General features: G+C 35.4%; 1 protein-coding gene, 1 non-coding gene and 1 pseudogene across 3 annotated transcripts; 1 reads left to right on the forward strand and 2 right to left on the reverse strand.

Moving 5' to 3' along the window:
- Nucleotides 1–2,504: 2,504 nt before the first annotated feature.
- On the reverse strand, nt 2,505–9,592 carry LOC136222393 (coatomer subunit alpha-1). 2 transcript variants are annotated; one of them, XM_066010122.1, is made up of 4 exons: nt 9,302–9,592; nt 8,793–9,040; nt 5,889–6,383; nt 2,505–5,685 (listed from the first exon to the last, which is right to left on the reverse strand). In XM_066010122.1, exons 2-4 carry the CDS (start codon nt 8,998–9,000, stop codon nt 2,735–2,737), a joined length of 3,654 nt encoding a protein of 1,217 aa, XP_065866194.1. In that variant the 5' UTR covers nt 9,001–9,040; nt 9,302–9,592; the 3' UTR covers nt 2,505–2,734. The 2 variants fall into 2 exon arrangements, with proteins under 2 accessions (XP_065866194.1, XP_065866193.1); XM_066010121.1 differs by having other exon boundaries at nt 8,793–9,035; nt 9,302–9,591.
- A 272-nt stretch (nt 9,593–9,864) lies between these two features.
- Nucleotides 9,865–9,947, reverse strand: TRNAL-UAA (transfer RNA leucine (anticodon UAA)). Its single transcript has one exon. It is a non-coding gene; the product is annotated as a tRNA-Leu (tRNA).
- Nucleotides 9,948–18,017: 8,070 nt separating this feature from the next.
- Nucleotides 18,018–20,820, forward strand: LOC136222640 (uncharacterized; annotated as a pseudogene).
- Nucleotides 20,821–21,589: the final 769 nt, after the last annotated feature.

Genomic DNA, 21,589 nt, shown 5'->3' on the forward strand with positions numbered 1-21,589 from the left:
AAATGAGTTTGATCATATTAACGCATATATATAGGGTTATAATCGAGCTGAGCCGTAGCCTGCTAAAGCTCTGGTCGTCATAATGTTAACGAGCTCGGTTTGAACTCAAATTTGTGTTTGAGCTCGGCTCGTTTAGAAGCTCGTTTGTTCACGAGCCGATTCATTTAGCTTGTTCATGAGCTTAGCTCGTAAGTTGCTTATTTATTTTGTTCACGAGTTTTGATTGTGAATAGCTCGTTAAGTATGTTCATGAACAAAATCATTTATTGTGTTCACGAATGAAATAATATGAGATAAAATAATATCATGTTTAGCAAATTAAATAATAGATGGAATGCGTTCTCTTCCTGGTCTGATCTCTCTAATCACGATAGAAAGGGGGAAAAACCCTAGACCGGCACTGCTCCTCCACTCGTCCTACACCAGTGATGGCGTCTTCATGCCTCTGTGACGACCGGAATCATCTCCGATCTCCATGTCGCAGTCTACCAGTCAAGATAGATGACGCTTTTAGGAGGGCTCTGCTAAGGGTTTTCTGGTTAATTTCTTCTCCTCTCATCCTCGATATCTGATGGACTGATCTCATTGCTCCTCTATCTCGGCTAATTTTCCCTAGGAGGGCAATACGGCTGCTGATTTCCTTTCTCGCAAAGGGGCAAGTGTTTCTGTTGATTAGTGGTGGGATAGCTTCCCCTCTTTTTGCCCTATATATGTTTTTAACGATTTTAATAAAACGGGATATAGGAGATATATCTAGCTTCTTGTCTGAGACATGTTGTCATTTAAAGTTCATTTCTTTACTACATTCTTTTATTTTCATTGTATTTTTCCTTTTTTAATAAATGGGTTGGCCGGAGGCTCGACGGCTGGTGCTTTCCTTTTTAGGATGTGCCAGTTTAGCTCTACCTCTTGCGTACCGCTTTCGCTTAAAAAATAATACAATTTTTGTTGGGTATACATCCTAAGTCCCACATCGGAAAGATACAAGGGAGTTACATAGTTTATAAAGAAGTTCACCAACTACATTAGTATGAGGCCTTTTGGGAAGGAGCCCAAAAACAAATCCGTTTAGGCTTGGCCCAAAGCGGACAATATCATACTAATGGTGGAGCCGTTGGTGAACTCTTGGACCCTACAAATGGTATCAGATTCGATGGTTCGGCTGGGAGAACGTGCATACAATACTCGGAGTCATGGATCTAAGGAGTTGTGGGAGACTCTCAATGTGACGTCGCGATGGGAAATCGGTGTTTGGTGCCTTGTGTCGAAAGTCTTCCTGATATTGTGGTGGTCAGGTGGCGTGTTTCGTGGGTTAGCGGCAGTACAAGATGATTAGACAGATTACCCCTGAAGGGGAGGCTTGTGGTCCTTGGTCTGAGAGGAGGATTGTTGGGTATACATAGTTTATAAAGAAGTTCACCAACTACATTAGTATGAAGCCTTTTAGGAAGGAGCCCAAAAACAAATTTGTGCGGGCTTAGCCCAAAGCGGACAATATCATACTAATGGTCGAGCTGTTGGTGAACTCGTGGACCCTACAATTTTATATGAATAAATATCAAACATCTCGTTTTAATCATTAAATAAAAAAATAGTGTGAAGAGAAGAAGGTGGAAATGAAAAAAAGAAATAAGAGAATAAGTGAACCCTAAATCTATTCTCTATCCTCCTAAACTAATTTATATTTTACTATAATATCAAATAAAAGAATTTTATAATGGGCCACATATCAAATTATCATAATTAATATAAATAAAATTCAATATTATTCATGAGCTTAATCAACAACTTCTATTGAGCTTGTTCACGAATCTCCATCGATGCTATTTGTGAACATTATAATCGAGTTGTTCATGAACTTGTTTACGTGTCTATAATCGAACCTATTCGCAAGCTTTTAAACTGAGCTTTGTCGTGCTCAAACTCGATCGTTTATGAAACAAGCTTCTAAATCATGTTCGCAAACTGCTTATATATAAATCGAATCTAGTCGAGCTGAACTTTTGTCAAGCCAACCATCAAAGTGCTCATGAGCAGCTCAGCTCACTCACAACCATACATATATAAATAAGTTATTTCAATCCATTTGCTAAATGGATTGGGTTGACTCGTCTATTAAATAGATGGTCCAGTTTCACTTCAAACGGCAAGGGAGGATTTACCTGTTATGACACCTCAGCATAAAAGACGATGATCACATTTTGTTAGGAAAAAAATATTCTAAAAAATTTTACAAGATATATTCCTCCCCGTTGAATGATATTGAAACACCAAAACAATTATAGGCTCTATGAACACGAGTACGTTAATTACCTAAAACCAAGAAACATTACTCCCTTACAACGAATAGAAAGACCAATTTTATCACAAATAAACAAGCCACTTTTGCCAAATGGCATGGAACCTGCATACACTGATATGTAAAATATCCTGCCCATATAGATCATCTAATTAACAAGAGCCCTCGACTTATCTTGTCTCAACAGCTAAACAAGAATAGCGCAAAAAATCAAAATTCTCAAGTTATTTATTGCATTCAAAATTATAAAAGAAGACTAAGTAAAAGGGGGGTAATAAGATTTAGATAAGAAAGCCAAAAATAAAGAAAGCACAAACAAATTCACTGGCACTTAACTCTTCTACAGTATCTCTCACCACTTGAGCTGCCAACACGATCGATGAGCAGAAAAATAATTGATAATTGATAATGCTTCTTGATTTGGCATCTCGATGATCATCGTATCTGGGAAGGAGAGCAGAGCAAACCTGAAGCATCTGCCCCAACAACTGCAAGATCACATACAGCACACAGTTGCCCTTCCTGAGTTGGCACGAATCTCGAACTACAAAAAGGGCAAGGTACATCCTTTTGCCCTCTGTAAATTGGGACATATGTTGCACCGCATGTGACAAATGGGTTTCTGAAATCATAATTCAGCTCTGAGGCATCTGTCATGTTCCTCTCTGCGGCCTGCATTACTTGCCTAGCCATCTTTGCCTGGTTCTCAACTGTGGGGTTCGTTTCCAAAAGCCGCCTGGCAAAGTTAGCTGCAGTAGAAAGGTTCTTTGCCTTGTAGCAAACAGTCATTGCATTTAAGAGAGCAAGCCTTAAATGAGGCATTTGAAGGTTGCAATGAGTGAAGTAGGCAGCAAGCTCCTGTTGGCGTATTGGGTCGTCTTTCAACTCCCTCCTTTTAAGCTCCATCTTTAGACCAAGAACATATTCTTTTACTATAATTATCAACTCCTTGACTTCATCGACCTCCCTCCTTGACTCGACTACAATCAATGGAATTGTATGAAGAATACCGATAAAGAGACGAAGTGCCTCAGTGAACTTTCCTGCTGTTGTGGCTCTGTAACCAGCCTTAAGCTTCTCTTCCAACTGAGAGAAATTGAACACCAGTGCTGGAGGACCCCTCACATTAGGGCTAGCAGACTCACTCCATCCTCGTTCAATGGCAAGAGATATCACTGGAGTTGATGAAGCTGCACGTAAATAGGTATGGCTACCTGTGTGAAGATCAAGAAACATGGATCTCAATGGACCGAAGTTCCGAATCCCGAGTTGCCTGTTGAGTAATCGCATAGCAGTATCGAAGTTTCCACCTGCAGCATGTTCAGCAGCTAGTGAAGACCTCTGGATCCAAATTTGGCTTACAGGCATGCCAGGATTTGGAGCTACAAAAGCTGAGGACCGAGCACTGATGGAAGCCCTTGGTGTGTCTGCCTCAGGGGGGAGTTCCAAGTCTTCAAGCTCCCATCCTCCCTCCTCATTATTGTCTTCAGCCACTTCTCCATCCTCTGATATTGCTGAAACATCCCCATTCTGTAAGTCGTCCACATCAACATCCAGATCCTGACCCCAATCTCCATCACCAACATCCTCATCCTCATCAACAGCACCTCTACCCACATTGTCCAGTCCACCTTCAAATATGCCTTTCATGACACGCAGGAGTGGCCAATCTCCTCCGCACAAAATGGGAGCTGGAGGCATCAGAAGGGAGGGCACTTTTCCCTCTGGCAATGATGGAACATTATCTCCTAACTTAGTAGCTAGTCGTTCAGCAACATCCTCTAGCCCATGTACTTTAGCAGTTATATACGCAAGTGGCAAATGGCCAGCATTCTCTAAGATCTTGACACGCTCTTGGACATCCCCCAAATACAAGGCATTGTGAAACTGGCCCATGACATCATTCTTACCTTCAGCAATTTTTAACATTTTGGAAAGCTTGTCCAAGTTTCCAGTTATGAGATAAAGGAAAGAAAGCCTCTCAAAATTTTTGGTCCTCTGGTAGGCATATTCAACAATACCTGCATTTCCTTGGCGAAGAGCTTCCACCCCCAATCTATACCAGTGATCTTTCTCGTCAATTTCTTTTGCTGATGCAACAGCAATCTGAATGTTTCCACTCTCAAGGGCCAAATTAAATCGAGTTCTCTCATCCTTCACAAAATGTAGAGCAACTTCAGGAAAACCCTTCTGTTGCAAATAAGCAATCATTGCCTGTCCACAGAGTTGAGAGTTCCTAATCATGTTCATAACATGGTCATACCTTTTCTTCAAAAGGGAGAGTTTGAAGATATATTCAGTAGCATCAATGACAATAGCTCTATTCTTTCCATCTCGATCCAAGCAAAAGATGGTATTTCCAGAAACCTTCGTTATGTATATTGGTACGTCAAGAGTTCTGATTATACCACTATCCCCATTAGGGAGGCAATATTTTATGTGATTTAAAGTTGTATAAATAAAGACACCATTTTCATCCCATGCTCCACTCTTCACACGAATTGTCTCATGAAGAGTGCACTGGTGCACAAGCTTCTTGCTAGCAATGATGATGGCATGTTTACTGAGCAATGCAACACTTTCCATGTCATTAGACCACACAACATACTTCACAAAAGGTGTTTGAAGATCCCCAAGAACAATCCGCTGCTGGAGATCAAATATGACTACTCTATCTTCTGCCCGGCAAAGTAAGTTGCCTGTCCCAGCATAGAATATTGCATCTGCAGCAACGGGCAGTCCACTCTTTTTAACCACCTCATTCTTCAAATTTTTTACCAAAACCTGGTTGCTGCTTTTGTCAAGCACAGCAAATCTGTTCCTAGCCACAAAGATAGCTGATCCCCCAGCACCCCTTTTTGCCTCCTGAACAGTATCACCCCTACCGATACTGTCTTTAGGTATCACGTACAACTCATAAGATCCACCATCCACATCTGAGCAAATGAGAACAGCATTCTCTGTTGGACTATAAGAAAGTGTCCTTGGACTTTGATTCAGGCTGGTGGTACCAGGTCGCCGGATGGGTATCACTTGAGTATCTCTCTGAGTTGAAAACTCAAAGAACCGCAGAAAACGATCTTTGGCATAGAACAAATTGTCACCACTTACTGCAAATGCTGGCCTTTCTCTCTCTAGCTTAAAGACAATCATTCCACTGTCATGACCAGCAGCCAGGAGATTCATCTCAGGGTGAGATGCAAGGATCCAGAACCGGTCATGCTCGCGACGGAAAGTTTGAACTCCAGTTCGCTTAGTTACATCCCAAACGCGAATGCTTTTATCCTCAGAATTTGAGACAATGATATCCTGTTTGGCGTGGAACATAACACATGACACATTATTCATGTGTCCTCTTAAGGTGTCCACTTCCCAAGCCTTTGTGTCTGAAAACAAAAGAAAAAAGAAAACAAATCAGTTTGCAAATTTACCAATAAAGGGCATAATTGCTGAGCTGCCAAAAATCACTGTCATTAGAATTAGGGATGCTTCCATTCAAACACAACAGAGGAGCTTTTTATTATAATTCCAAAGTTTTATGACAAGTTAAGAGGTAACTAGTAACATAAGTCACATGATTGCAACTGACCATTCATGCGCCATAACTTCACTTGACGATCATCTGCTCCCGAGACAATCAAGGGAAGGGTAGGGTGGAATGCAGCCCAGTTGACTCCTCGATCATGACCTTCCAAGACATACTTGACAACAGCATCCACCCCACCAAAAAGATCTGTATTCATCTGACTCAACCGCAGAATGTCATCAGCAGGAGACACTGTTTTCTTTCTCAGAGCACCAATATCCCATACTCGAACAGTTTGATCAAGAGAGGCAGAGACAACAAGGTCTTCTTTAGGATGGAATGAGGCACACATGACATAATGATTGTGGCCCGTTAACACAGAAATGCAAGTACGTGATTGCCAATTCCAAATTCGGATGGTTTGATCATCACTGGCACTAACAATCCATGGGTATTCATGATGGAATTGCACAGTACGGATGTAATCAAGATGTCCAAGAAGTGTAAATAAACACCTATGCATCTTGTAGTTCCAAACCTTAATCTTGTAATCATCGCCTGGAGAGCCATCATTTTAAAATTAGCATATACATAAAAACTTGAGGCAAATCTGATCAAGTAAAATTGCAAATTCAGGCATACACTTCAAATCAATAAGCTAAGTCAAAGTAAAATTGCATCTGCATCTAAGACCCAACTAATGAACGATTCTTTTCTACTACAGCATGGTCAGGAAAACGAACCCCACCTCAATTAGTGCTAGAAATTATTAGGATATATCCAGATAGCGACAAAAAATAAATGAGTCTAAGAGGCTTTTCAGTAAACCATACAGAACAAGAAATAAAATAAAAAAGAGTCTGCATATGTGTGTGTGTGTGTTTGTGTATATATATACGCATGTACATACAAGTATATAATCACTGTTTAGGATAATATGGAATTTAAAAGCAGGTGCTCAAATTGATGCGTTGGACTACACACACAAGAACATGTATTGAGATGATTGCAGGTGCTCAGACAGATGTATAATGAATAAGACCAGCTAGAAGAAAAGACAGGACTCTTTTCTTTGGAAGCAAGGGATAGAATCATGCTGATTAAGCTAAGATCCACCATTTAACAGACATGCCAGAGATAAAATAACAGATTTCTCTACTAGAAAATAATCTCCTTTTTTTAGTTTGTATTACTAATGTACCAAATCATAGTACTTCAATAGAATGCAGATTGAACCAAACTGAGCATCAATCACCTAGAGCTAAAGCAAAATCGGAATCAAAAGAACAAACACATATGGTGCTTACTGTTCAGTATTCTTATGCATATGCTATCATGAAAATCTGAATGTTATTGATGATTTAGTGATTAGGCATCATATTATTTAATATAATATCCTACTTGTTGGTTTAGTAATTATTAAACAATATTGATTCAATTTACACCAATCAGCAGAGGAACATTTATTCATGCAAAAAAACCCAACTCTATATGTTATTGTTTCACAATGAACACGGGCTACTGGGAAAATGATTTGAAGAAATTGGATTCTCTTAGATCCTACATTGTTTGATACCTTTGCATTTCTGAAAGTTCTTCAATTTCTATGGTTCATAAAGCATGCACTTATTTAATGATGGGAATTTTTTTTAAAACTATCTTGTGTAAGCTTAGGTCTATTCCGATTAAATAGAGAAAAATATAAAGATTTTCTGAGTTGAAAAAGAAAATTGTTTTTAACAACTAGATTCCCACATACTTTAAAAATTAATTAACAACTATATATATATATATAAGAGAGAGAGTTTTGCCTACATTCATATCATAATCCAGTGGTTGATCCTTATTTGGGTATACATTGAAAAATTGATTATTGTTCTTGATTCATTTCCACCTTCTTCTGCCAAGATTTTGTCAAACTTGAGGATGGGTATGATTAGAGATGAGGTGCATGACTTAAATATACAAAAGTTCAGACTTGTTGCTACAAGTCGCAATGACATTTTCATCTTTCACAGTATTTGAGAATATAAGCATAGTATTCTTAAATGCCTATTTTGGTGAGATATACTTGGGTTTCAAGCTATGTTGCACGGACACAGATAAGGAAACGAACATGGAAACAGATACGAGAAACGTTATTTCTAAATCATAACCTTCATAAAATAGCCTTGAAACGAAAATGGACACAGACACAAAGCGGACACGGAAACGGCCACGGAACGCTACTAAAGAGGAGTGTCCGTGTATCATAGGTTTCAAGATATTGCTTCGGAGAAGCTACAATATCGTGCTATACTTCTAGCAGAAACATTTTGCTATGTTCTTTTTATAGTACCGTACTGAAAGTATGACTCGGCCAACTATACAAGAGGGGGAGTTTGTTTGGAAGAGCTATTCTTCTGTTTGGCTATGCATTGAAAACAGTATGTTCCATGCTCAAGTATAATGTGGTATGCAGTAAGGCATGCTCACATCAACCAGAATATCGTTTCCTATGCTAAATTGGGATCTAACATCAGGATCAGGTGGCCGGATTACTTTAACTTCCCAGATTAAGTGGAAGAGAAACTGTGCCAACAATCCAACTGGTGATACTACAGCTATGGCCAATATGGTGCTAGGTTATACACCTACCATCCCCAACTCTAATATACTATTAGCCAAATAATCTTGAAATGGAACCAGAATCATTACAAGTTTTGCAAGGCATTTTCTGAATAAGGATCCAACAAACGGATTAAAGCATGAATGTAAACGTAATTCTCTCTACATGTATAGATCTGATAAAAATTCTCCAGCATCTGACAAAACAAACATAGATTCAATATTCTTCAATCACTAACAAGGATTTCAACCAAATAATTTATGACATATATGAAAAGCAATCCAGCTATTACCGTAAAGAAATAAGCATCAAACATTACGTAGAGAGCACATGCATAAAAAATGTGATAATCACCGCACCTCCAGAGACAAACAAAGGCTGAGATTTGTGGAAGTGAACTCCGCGGACAGGACCATCATGTTCATCAAACCTATCGATCAGTGTCCCCATTCGATAGTCCCATAGCTGGATCACGCCACTGTGGAGACTCGCAAGGATCCACGGTCTCTTACTGTGAAAACTCAACCCTTTCACTCTATTACTCTTCGTTTCGAACTTAGTCAACATCTTATCCAATCAGCTAAAAATCTCCCCACAAAGAGCTACACTACGAACAAAACATTCAAAAATCACATCAATCCGCTTAAACGAGATCAAATTCGAAAAAACATAAATCACAACCGAATTTCAGAAGTTCAATACGAAATTGAATCACAATAGATAAATCTGAACTTCCTATTCCTGAAATTTTAAGATTTGATTGTAAATCCCTGGCAACCAAACGGTGTTACTGAGAATGAACAATAGATCCATTAGATGACACTATTCTGATCCAAAGAAAAATTCCAAGATAAGCAGGAAATAATACCTTAGATCTGATTAGATCAAGGAATGAAACAAAATCGTGAGAAAAATCTGCAAACGCTGTGACTATGTAGGACGGTATGCATCCGCAGAGAGGGGAAGACCGTAGGGCAATGACGATATAAGAGATAGAAAGGAACAGAGCTAGATCGGAGAGACGAAGAAGAAAAATGAGAAAGAGAGAGAATAAAGGAGGGGTTCTTCAGTTCTCTCTTAGATCTGTGTCCCGATGAGTAAAAGTACGTGTGTGTTAATTTGGGAGGAAGAGGGATATGGTAGTAATATGATGTAATTTCGAGGGTAGATTGGAGAATTAGGCCTGTGCATTCTTCTTATTCTATTTTAAATCAGGTTTCATGGTTAATTACTTGCAGAATCGTAGATGTCAACAAAAGCAACAGTGGCCGTCGGATAAGAAATCGGTGGTTGTGATATGTTCTGTGTCGTCGTAGAGTTTGAACCGTACTACACTTGAAAATTAAGCAAAAAGTAAATTACTTTTGTATTTCCTTATATCGATTTATGCAGGATTATAAATTAACAGAGAAAAAAAAATTAGGAAAAAAATGCTGGCTATGGGGTTCGAACCCATGCGCACTTCAGTGCAGAAGATCTTAAGTCTTCCCCCTTAATCTCTCGGGCAAACCAGCAAGAGATGGTAGTTTTCTCTATTTTCATGATGTCTAATTTAAGTTATTTTCAATAATTGTGATTATAAGTACAAGTTAAATGACCATAGAATTTCTGTTGAGTCATGCATTGCTCTTAAGTTTTGTTTGGTTCTTATTTCTTATTTCTTTTTCCTTTCCTGACTCCTTTTTTGCGAAATTGGTTTCGTTTACTTTCATTCTTATGAAACGTCTTCTTCTCAACAATTTTACCACAATTCTGGAGTATTTGTATTACATTTAATTAGGAAGGTTGAGGAGCTACAATCTTTTTGTAAATTATTCGAGCTCTCAAGTTCTGAATTGTCTCGAGACATTAATGAGTCGAGCCTGAATTTTCTTAAGTTCACCTTAAAAACTCGCAAACAGACTCAGTTTTATATATATTAATACAATTTTTTTTTGTATTAATTAGTGTTAACTCTAACTTTCAACTAGCCACAACTCACAAAACTCATATAAAAGAAACTACTTAATAGATGCTTTGAGGTTTAGGCTAATTCGAAAATTACAAAATTCACAGTTCAAAATACTAACACCAAAGATTTAATATGTTTCTTTCTCCCCAAGTTCTTTCTCTACTTTATCATCACGAGCGGAGCCAGCCCAGGGCTCGGGAGACCATAGCCCCCCTGGCCATCGGTTCCGCCCTTAAGTATTTGTTGTTTCGTCCTCTGTAGCTCTCCCTAAAATTAGTATATATTGATTGTATGTAGTATTATTTCAATATTTAAGAGTGAATGAGATGATTAAGGATGCATATTCCTATTCAAAATGTCTTAGTTTCAACTCCCCTTAATCTCATTTTATTTTTATTCTCTTTATTTTGATAACGCTTTTGAATTCATTTTTATTATGTCTTTACCATTAAAAAAAAATTAACTTCTTATTTTTTAGATTCAAATAACTTGGTTTTTCACGTTGGACATTAAAAGTGTCCGACAGTGTGTTCGCTAAACTCCCCTTAATCTCATTTTATTTTTATTCTCTTTATTTTGATAACGCTTTTGAATTTATTATGTCTTTACCATTAAAAAAATAACTTCTTATTTTTTAGATTCAAATAACTTGGTATTTCACGTTGGACATTAAAAGTGTCCGACAGTGTGTTCGCTAAAACATTAAAAATGTTCAACGTGAAAAGAGTAAATATATTTAATTTTCTATTAGTTCAATACTACTTTCTAAAAAATGATAACATTTTTACAGTTTTAACGCATCGATGGTGTGTTCGCTAAAACATTAAAAGTGTCCAGCATAAAAAGAGTAAACATATTTAATTTTCTATTAGTTCAATGCTAATTTCTAAAAAATGATAATTAACATTTTTACAGTTTTAACGCGTTGGAGACTAAAAAAAAATTTGCCCAGCCCTGACGGGCTAAACTTTGAAAATTTACCCTTAACCTCACGGTTAAAATTAGCCCCCCAAGTCTTAATTCCTGACTCCGTTATTGTTTGTCATCCACACTAATAGTACCAATAGCTACCGTCCATACCCAACCACGCCGAGATTTTGTCTTTTCTAACTACTAGTAGCATTTACTATTCTCCACTATGACGTGTGATTATTTTTTATATATATAAATCTTTTAAACTCGTGTGAGATGCGTTTATGATCAATTTGATTAAAGCTTGATCAAAATTCATTAAAAGCTTAGCTTCAGTCAAAGCTCGACTCAAGAAATTAATGAGCCAATACCGAGCCTACCCAGACTCGGTCTGTAACACCCTTATCCAATACCATGTAGATATTGTCTGTTTTGGCCTAAATCCAACACATTGGGCCTCACGGCTTTAAAACGCGTCTGCATGTGTCACACCCGACCCTAAATGACCTTAATCGGCATCGGGCGTAGTCTTACCCAACACTTCGCTGCCATACCCAATAGGTCTTAAGACTGTGTACACAGGCCATGCCCCTCACTGAACATGGTCTTCAAATATAAAGCCACCGATCCGGATAACTCTCGATGGATATAAAATCATAAAATCATAACGTGCTCAAATTTCCTTTCACAATCAAATTCCAAACTATTGCATAATCATAAATCGTTTGGCTACAATTAGCCCTTTTGTATCATCAAAATCATATTTGGACTTCAATCCAAAATAATAACAATAATAACCGCAACCGGTTTCTCAATCCAAAAACAATTCGTAGTAAATCATCAAATTCATTTTGTTCCATATAGATACATATTGCAACCAAAAACATATATGTATATATGTAAATCAACCAAATTAAGCCTTAAATCAACATAATCAAGTAAAATCTGAAATTCACATAGAAGCATAATCAATAGCTTCATTTGAACCGTCATTTCACAATAAAAAACAAAATCATGAAAAACCCTAATTTTTACAAAATTCCTGCAAAACCCTAAAATATCAATTTCTGAAAAATCTTTGATATATATTTATCTATATACATAAAACTCAAAATATAGTTGATAGTTACTTACCTTGGCTACTAATTGAACAAAATACACCCGATCGATTCACCGCTAAATTCTGTCTAAGACGTTTCCCTCCAAACACTTCCGAAACTCAAAAACTCTTCGGTTAAGACTTAGATCTATACATAAGGATGCTATGTTTCCAATTTCGCGTGATTCGGACGGTCGAATCTCCGTAAATCGAAGAAACGGTGACGAATTTCGAGTGATTCGGACGGTCGAATCTCCGTAAATCGAAGAAACGGTGGAGAACAGTTCAGAGAAACTGATGATAAATATAAAAATAAAAAAGAAAAAGAAAAAGAAAAAGAAGCAGAACATGAATCGGTGGATGCTGATGACATTTGAGATATATGTCTCAAAAAAATTATTCTAAACTTTTAATTTACACATAAAACCATCAATTTAACTCCAAACTTTCCCTATAGCACTAAATAAAAATCACACACCTAATAATTATAATATATATTACTATCAAGATATAAATTCTAAAAATTTAGACCTGGACGTGACAGCATGTATTGGATTCACAACTTACTAATAAGCCTCAATCACTCCCTCTCCATTTCCGATGTGGGATTCAGTTCATTCCTGCCCCATCGCCATCTCTCAGGGCCGCTCCTTGCTTAGACTTTCTACCTCGGTGCCACCCACTCCAGACCGGGTCGTTATAAGCCCACCAGCTTCCGCCTGGTTCATCCCCGAACCACACATCGTACATGGAGAGTCGGCTCTGATACCAATTAAATGTAACACCCCTTTTTAGACACTGTCAATTTTTAGAAAAAATAGTGAATTCCATTTAATATACTAACAAAACTTAAAAGCACAGTTCCATTACGTTAATAAATGCACTCCAATATGTTCAAATAAATGAAACCAAACGTTTAAATTTAACAAAAGTGTACACAAGCTAGACTATTAGTAATATAAACCTAATAATGATGACCCTACATACTGGCTGATCCATACGAGCGTCGTTAGCTTTTTATTCCTGAAAAGTGATGGTGGTAAGAGGTGAGCTGTCGACTCAATGAGATAGTTAATTAAATACACAGTTCAACAACATGCGCATACAATAGTTTCGTGCATTTAATTTATACATTATCAAACAATATGTTTATCAATTTACAATTTAATAGTCATTTAATTTAAGGGCGTTGCTTATCCTAGTCTAGTAATACTCAATGGTTGTATGGTCATAATATCTATAATATTATGGGCATATCCTATCGTAACAAATACCCGGTAGCCCAATAATATACCTCTAGATACCCTATCATAACAAATACCCAGTACCAGACACCATATCATAACAAATACCCGGTGTCAATATTTCATGCAATCATAATATTCACTTTTCTCATTTCAATCGCAACCATTGAATATACTATCCTAGTATAAGCTCTTATTTTCATATCTCTGGCATTTTCTAAAATCCAATTTATTACATTTACCATATATATATTTCTCATTCTCATGTCATCATCGTCAATATCATTCTCAAATATTTTCCTACCAACATGATCATCATCAACGTATCATATATACATGTCAAACACATAGATCAAACCAATTTCTTCAAGAAAGCTGCACGTTTTCCATCCCAAATCTGCCAAAGGAAGTCAATTGAGGTAATGGAATTGAACATGAGTAAGTTAAATATGTTTGAACATACCATAAAGATTACATATGATGAAATTATATTTGACATAAACATAAAGATTGGATTGGACTAAATCAGTTAAATGACATCTCATGAAAGTAATAGTCAAAATAAGTATTAATTACTAATATTCAAAATTAACTCTCTATCTCTATAAAAGGCCTAGAGCTTTGTTGTTAGGTTTTCATATCTTCTCCTCCTACTTCATCTTTCTCTTCAGAAACTTTATTTGTTTTTTGCAATTCACATATTGTTAGATTAAATTCTTAGTCTACACCTAAAATGACAGATTTACTCAAGAAACCCAAGGACCGAAGCTTCGTTGACACTGATATGATGGATGGATATATGATTGATGTTGATATGGTTGAAGTTAATATGGGTGACATCGATATGGTTGACATCGACATGGTTGACATCGATATGGTTTACACGGATATGATAGACATTGATATAATGGAGATCGATATGATTAATACTGATATGTAAAATTAGTTATCATGATCTACTTCGAAATTATGAAGAATGTCTCTTTGAGCTTCTTCTTCCTGAAGTATGGCAAACGCATTCTCAATAGAATGTAGAGGTGTAAAAAGTAGCAATTGCTTGCATTGAGGACCATATACATCATCAAGTCCATTAGGAAATTTGAAGAGTTTGGATTGCTCTTTATAAAGATCAATTACATCTAACTTTTTAACCCCTGATGTAGAATTGGGAACAGTATGAAGGACATTCATAGAGCTCAAATCCTCCACAAAGTACATAAAGAAGTATAATATTAATTGATAGTCATAACATGTTGTTTCATATCATATAGATATTTGTTCAATTTTTATTAGCGAGACCCATTTGTCACAAAAAACAATATTATCACTATGCCATTTTTCCTTTCACATGACACAAGATACATGACAGACATTTGTTTTCGTGTGTCACATCTGTGTCCCTAATTTCAGTTATTATACCCTAATATTATGTTACATTATAGTTATTTATTAATTGATGAGTTAATTGGGTAATATGGATATAGTTTGAAGGTTAATTTCGTGCTCTAAGTGTAAAATTAAAAGTTTAGGGTAAGTTATAAAAAAAGTTAAAGTTTAGGGGGATCAAAATGGAATTTTTCCCTTATTGGGAACTTAAATCACACAATTTAAGAATGCATTTTCGTGATGCATCCAGGTATTGTTCACAAAAAAAAAAAAAACTCATGGCCTTTCTCCTCCTTCTCCATTCATGCACCTAAATGTACCTAGCAGCACTGATCGTTTGATATCCGGAGATTGCACCGTCCGATTGAGCTAATTTTTTTACAGTAGGTTCTAGACATCCTAATATACATTATGGTCGGTATGATTTTAATTTGGAAATTTCTAAATGGGGTCGAGCTAGGCTGATTAGAGGGGCAGATTTGAGCCTTAATGTGTTTATTTTCTCAATTATGGCTAAAGTAAGTAACTATCAACTACCCTTTTAAGTTTTTATGTATATATATGTACATATAACTCTATATTTTTCAGAAAATTGAATTTTTGTGGTGATTTTTGACATGCATTTGATTAATTGGAGTTTTTATGATTTAGTTTTTAAGATGAGCTTAAAGTTAAGTTCAAATAATTATATATGTATTTGCATTCCAATTTCAACCTATAATATATATTTATGTATACATGATTTGGGTTTTGTTTTGATAAACTTAGTATATTTGATTAATATTTGTATAAGATTTGATATTTTGAAGAGTAGAATTCAAAGGAAAGTGTTGAGAAACTTTATTGATAATTGGTTTGTGATCAAATGTATATGTATATATATATATATAATAATTGGTTTTCTATAAATTTATTTCTCAAAGTAAATTTGAGTTTTTAATTAAAGGTTGTTAAAATATTAATTTTGATGAAATTATGATTTATTGAAATAAAGTATATATTTGATGATTTATGTCTTTAGTTTCAAGAAATTGAAGTTATTATTAATAAATATATCAATAAATTATTTATTGGTGATTTTAGTTCAATCATGATTTATGATTTAATATTTTGGAAATTAATTGAGTAAAGGTATTAAGAAATTTATGATGTTGAATTTATGAGGGATATATATATATATATATATATATATATATATATATATATATATTTCTGATTTTAAATTATATTATGAAATTATAATATTTTTAGTATCCATCAAGAGTAATCCGGATATGTGGCTTTAATTAAAGTTCGTATTTAGTGAGAAATACGGCATGTGTACACAGTTGAAAGACCTATCAGGTATGGCAAAGAAGTGTTGAGTAAGACCATGCGAGTTAGGCAAAATTATGAGATATATCGATTCTATTATATTGTGGGGATTGATACATACAGGGATTTATCTCTCGGATGGATTGACAATACCATTTTAGTCTTGTTACTTTCTATCTTATTCTATGTAATTTGGAAACATTTGGTGTTAAATTGATGTTTTTGTCTCATATTTTGTTTTGGGAGAAAGTTTAGATGTTTGGTGAAAAATCTGGAAATTAGTGGCCTTTTAAAGCATTTTGGAGTATTTGCAAATCAGAGACCAGTTTCAGTTAAGGCGTGGGCACGTCATGTCTCAGCTGTAATTGAGAAACAGCAGTCAACTTCAGTTAAGGCGTGGGCACATGGCTGGACGAATTTGGAAGAGATAAGAAGATATTTTCAGATTTGATTTTGGGATATTATCTTATTTAATTGTATTTTATTTTAGTTAGGATTTTAATATTTCCTATTATCTCTATTTAATCATTAATTAATTAGAGATTTAGTTTCTTTCCTTATCTCTTAAGGATATTTTCTTAGGGTTTTCCCCCTATAAATAGAGGCTTAATATTCCTTAGAGGATAACTAGGTTTTACAGATTTTCAATTGTATTGTTGAATTGTTTTCAATATGAGTAGCTAAGTTCCATTTTCTAATTCAAGAGGGATTTCATTAGGTTGAAAGTTGTGAGATTTCATGTATTAAATTCTTCAAGTATTAATTCAAGTTCCGATTTTCTTCTTCATTTCTTTTTATGATTATTGAATCGTATTCAATCTTCTATTGCTAAGTATTTATTCTTGATCCGTAATTGTCTTGAATGAATTACAACAAGTAGCAAAAATTGATCTTGGGTAATTGAGTTTTGCTTAAGATTGATTGGGATGAAAATTCAGTCAATTACTATTGTTTGTCGACGTTCCTCTCAATAGGAATTGATTTGATAAACTTTCTTAATCCTAATGCGGTTATTGAGAAATTGGATATGCTTCATTCCCTTTTCTTAATAACTAGGTTGATTTAGATGCTTCGTTTAAATTAATAAATTAAGGGAAAGTGAAAGAGTGAATTAGGTAATCCTGATACTCTTTAATCAAAGATTTGAATTTTAATTTGTTTATCATTTAAACCAAGGATCAACAAATACCCAATGAACCCAATCTCTTGAATCAGGCTTTCTCATTATTGACTTCCCATTTACTTTACTTGTTTAATTTGATTTAATCATCCATCAAAATCAAAACCCCATTTTTTATTTTATTTGCTCATTTGAATTAAGAGGTTAATTGTTCTCTTGGGATTCGACCTGGTCTTACTATTACTACAAATCAAATTGTAGTCCAATAGAGAAATCAGTAATAAAATTATAAATCTATTTTGTCGGGCTTCGACAAACCCGTCAAAATTTGGCGCCGTTGCCGGGGAACAATTTAGTTTCTTGATTCATTTTCCTTTGTTTTGATACTTTTTATGACCCGCACCTACCGTGGAAGTGAACGAATATTTATTTCTGAAATAGAAAAAGAAATACGGAGGTTAAGAAAAGAAACAAAACAAAGGAGTGTGTGTTCATCGTCTTTAGAAAATTTTGAAGAAATCAGAGAAAATTTTGTTTTTCAAAAGTGAGGAAGAGATTATGGCTGGAAATAGAACATTAAGGGATTTTGCAGCACCCAATTTAAATCGCCAATCATTTTGCATTGAGTTCCCAAATCCAGAAGTACCTTTTGAACTTAAATCTGGATTAATTCACTTACTCCCTTCTTTTCATGGCCTTACAGGTGAAGATCCTCATAAACATTTGAAGGAATTTCATGTCGTTTGTTCCGGTTCGAAACCCGAATGAGTAACCGAAGAGCAAGTTAAACTACGAGCCTTTCCTTTTTCTTTAAAAGATAAGGCTAAGGATTGGTTGTACTATCTTCCATCGGGATCTATCACGACATGGACAGAAATACAAAGGTTATTTCTTGAGAAATTCTTTCCATCTTCACGTGCAGCAAATATTAGAAAGGAGATATGTGGAATTAGACAAGCTTGTGGAGAAACCTTATATGGATATTGGGAAAGGTTCAAGCAACTGTGCACTAGTTGCCAACATCATCAAATACCCGAACAACTCCTTATCCAATATTTTTATGAAGGATTAGCTCCAATTGATAGAAGCATGATTGATGCAGCTAGTGGAGGAGCGTTGGTGAACAAGACACCCGATGAGGCAAGACAATTAATCTCCACTATGGCTGAAAACTCCCAACAATTTGGAACAAGATCAAACAAAATGACCCAACAAGTTAATGAGGTAAGTAATTCTAACATTGAAAATAAGTTTACTGAATTAGTTTCTTTGGTTCGTCAAATTGCTGCAGATAAAGTGCAACCCGAAAAGGTATGTGGAGTATGTTCAAGTGTGGGACATCATACTGATGAGTGCCCATCATTACAAGAAGATTTCCAACAAGAAAATGCTATTGGAGGATTTTCAGGACAACCACAAGGCAAATATGACCCTTATTCCAACACTTACAATTCGGGATGGAGGGATCATCCAAATTTTAATTATGGAAATCAAGGAGGACAACCAAGGTTGCAAAACCAGTCATATAATCGACCACCTTAAGTGCAAGGACCATCCAGACCTTCAACTTCTAACTCAGGTATGCCTTTAGAAGACATTGTTAAAAGCCTAGCTGAAAGTACTTTTAAATTTCAACAGAAAATGGAGGCAGAAATTCAGAGTTTGGGAAGTCAAATGACTCAATTAGCTACCTCAGTTCATAAATTGGAGGCACAAAATTCTGGAAAATTGCCTTCCCAAACTATGGAGAACCCAAAGGAAAATGCTTCTGTAATCACATTGCGAAGTGGGAAGGAAGTTCAATCAACTCCACCTCCAAAAAGAGAAGAGAAACAAGAGGAACCACCAATTGTACCCAAGGAAGATCCTAAGGTAAAATCTGCTCCTATTCCATTAATTCCATCTAAATTGGCTCCTTTTCCTTCAAGGTTCACAAAATCAAAGGACGACTATGAGAAAGAGGTATTGGAAACCTTTCGAAAGGTAGAGGTAAACATTCCACTACTTGATGCCATAAAAAATTTCAATGTATGCTAAATTTTTGAAGGAATTTTGCACAAATAAGAGAAAATTGAAAATTGATGAAAGAGTAAGGGTGGGGGAAAATGTTTCAACTGTGATTAAAAAAAGTCTACCTACTAAATGTAAGGACCCAAGCATGTTTACGATGCCTTGTGTTATTGGAAATAAATGAATTGAACATGCCATGCTAGATTTAGGAGCATCAATAAATGTAATGCCTTATTCTATTTATAATGCTCTTAATTTGGGACCTTTGAAAGAAACTAGGGTAGTGATTCAATTAGCTGATCGTTCTAACTCTTACCCGGAAGGAGTTGTGGAAGATGTTTTGGTGCATGTGAATGAATTGATTTTTCCAGTTGATTTCTATATTTTGAAAATGGAGAATGATGCATCTGGAAATTCAGCACCTTTGCTACTTGGAAGACCATTTATGAAAACAACAAGAACAAAGATTGATGTTCATGAGGGTACTCTCTCCGTAGAATTTGACGGAGAGATTGTAAAATTCAATATTTTTTATACCATGAAGTACCCTGAAAATTCAAGTATTGTTTATCATGTTGATGTAATTGACTCACTTGTGCAGGAAAATTTTCAAGAAAAAGAGAGTCTATGTGAGTTGGAAGAAGGTGAACAAGCAAGTGATGATTCATCGAATGAGATGCAAAAAGGTATAGAAAATTTTGAAATTGAAATGCCCAATACTTACAAGAAAATGTTACCTTCTATTTTGCAGGCTCTAATAGTCGAATTGAACATTTTGCCGGATAATATGAAGTATGTCCACTTGGGAGAAGATGAGACACTTATGATGATAATTGCAAAAAGCTTAACTACAGAGCAAGAAGAAAGTTTGATAAAAGTTCTTCAAGAGCACAAAATGGAAATTGGTTGGACTTTAGCCAACATTAAAGGCATTAGCCCATCCGCTTGCATGCATCGAATATTTTTGAAGGAAGCTGATTTAAATCGAAAATTGCAAGTGCAAGAACTTGAGGAGCTACATTTGGAAGCTTATGATAATTCGAGAATTTACAAGGAGAATACGAAGTTGTTTCATGGTAGTATGATCTTGAGAGAACAATTTCAACTCGGACAAAAAGTTTTATTATATAGTTCTCGATTGAAACTCATGCTCGGTAAGTTATGTTCTCGTTGGGTTGGTCCTTTTATTGTGATTAACAGTTTTCCTTATGGTACAGTTGAGATCAAAAGCATCGAGATGGATAAAGTTTTCAAAGTAAATGAGCATCACTTGAAAGTGTTCCATGAAGGTTTCAAAGAGGAACCAGAGTCGGAGATGAGTGTGAGACTTCCATATTATGAGAACGATTAGAAAAGGGAGTTCGTCGAGTATAGCGACATTAAATAATTACGCTATTGGGCGGCAACCCATTAAATAGTTTTTTTTTAATAGTGTTAATTTTTAGTTTAAATTTCAGGAGCTAATTTCATTTAAGCCGTGACCACGTGTCAAATTATAACCTTTGTCAAAATAGAAGCAGGAACCAATTTTGTTTAAACCGTGCCCATGGCTTATGAAAAACTGGTTACAACTTTTATTGTATTTGTGCGTTGACGATTGACGTGCCCACGACTTAAACAAATTTAGTCTCTGTTCTTTTTTTTTCTTTCACTAACATTTTTTTATTTTGTTTTATTTAAATTATTAGTTTTCTTTATTTTATTTATTTATATCATTATTATAAAAAAAATTGTTGAAAAAAAGAAAAAAAACGTGATTTACATTGGTTAGTTAGTTTTATTATTTTTTTCTTTCTTTTTAGTATTAGTTGTATTGTATTTTATTTATTTATATTATTATTTAAAAAAAGGTTAAAAATGAGAAAACCCACTTCCTAATTCTTATGTGTGGTAGTTTTGGATTTTTTTTCATTCAAAAAAAATAAAGAATTAAAAATTAAAAATCAGAAGAGATAAGTACTATACCCAAATTCTAAACAACCTAACTTACTTCTCTTTCTTTCAATTTCTTTTGCAGCGACGTCTAACAGGTCTTCTGCCCTTTCCGTTACATCTTCGATCACCGGAGTGTAAGGGTTTGGCTGTCAAATTTTTCTTTCTCCTCCTTCTACCTGTTCATT

The sequence above is a fragment of the Euphorbia lathyris genome, chromosome 3 (assembly GCF_963576675.1).
Source record: "Euphorbia lathyris chromosome 3, ddEupLath1.1, whole genome shotgun sequence".
NCBI classification, from domain to species: Eukaryota; Viridiplantae; Streptophyta; class Magnoliopsida; order Malpighiales; family Euphorbiaceae; genus Euphorbia; species Euphorbia lathyris.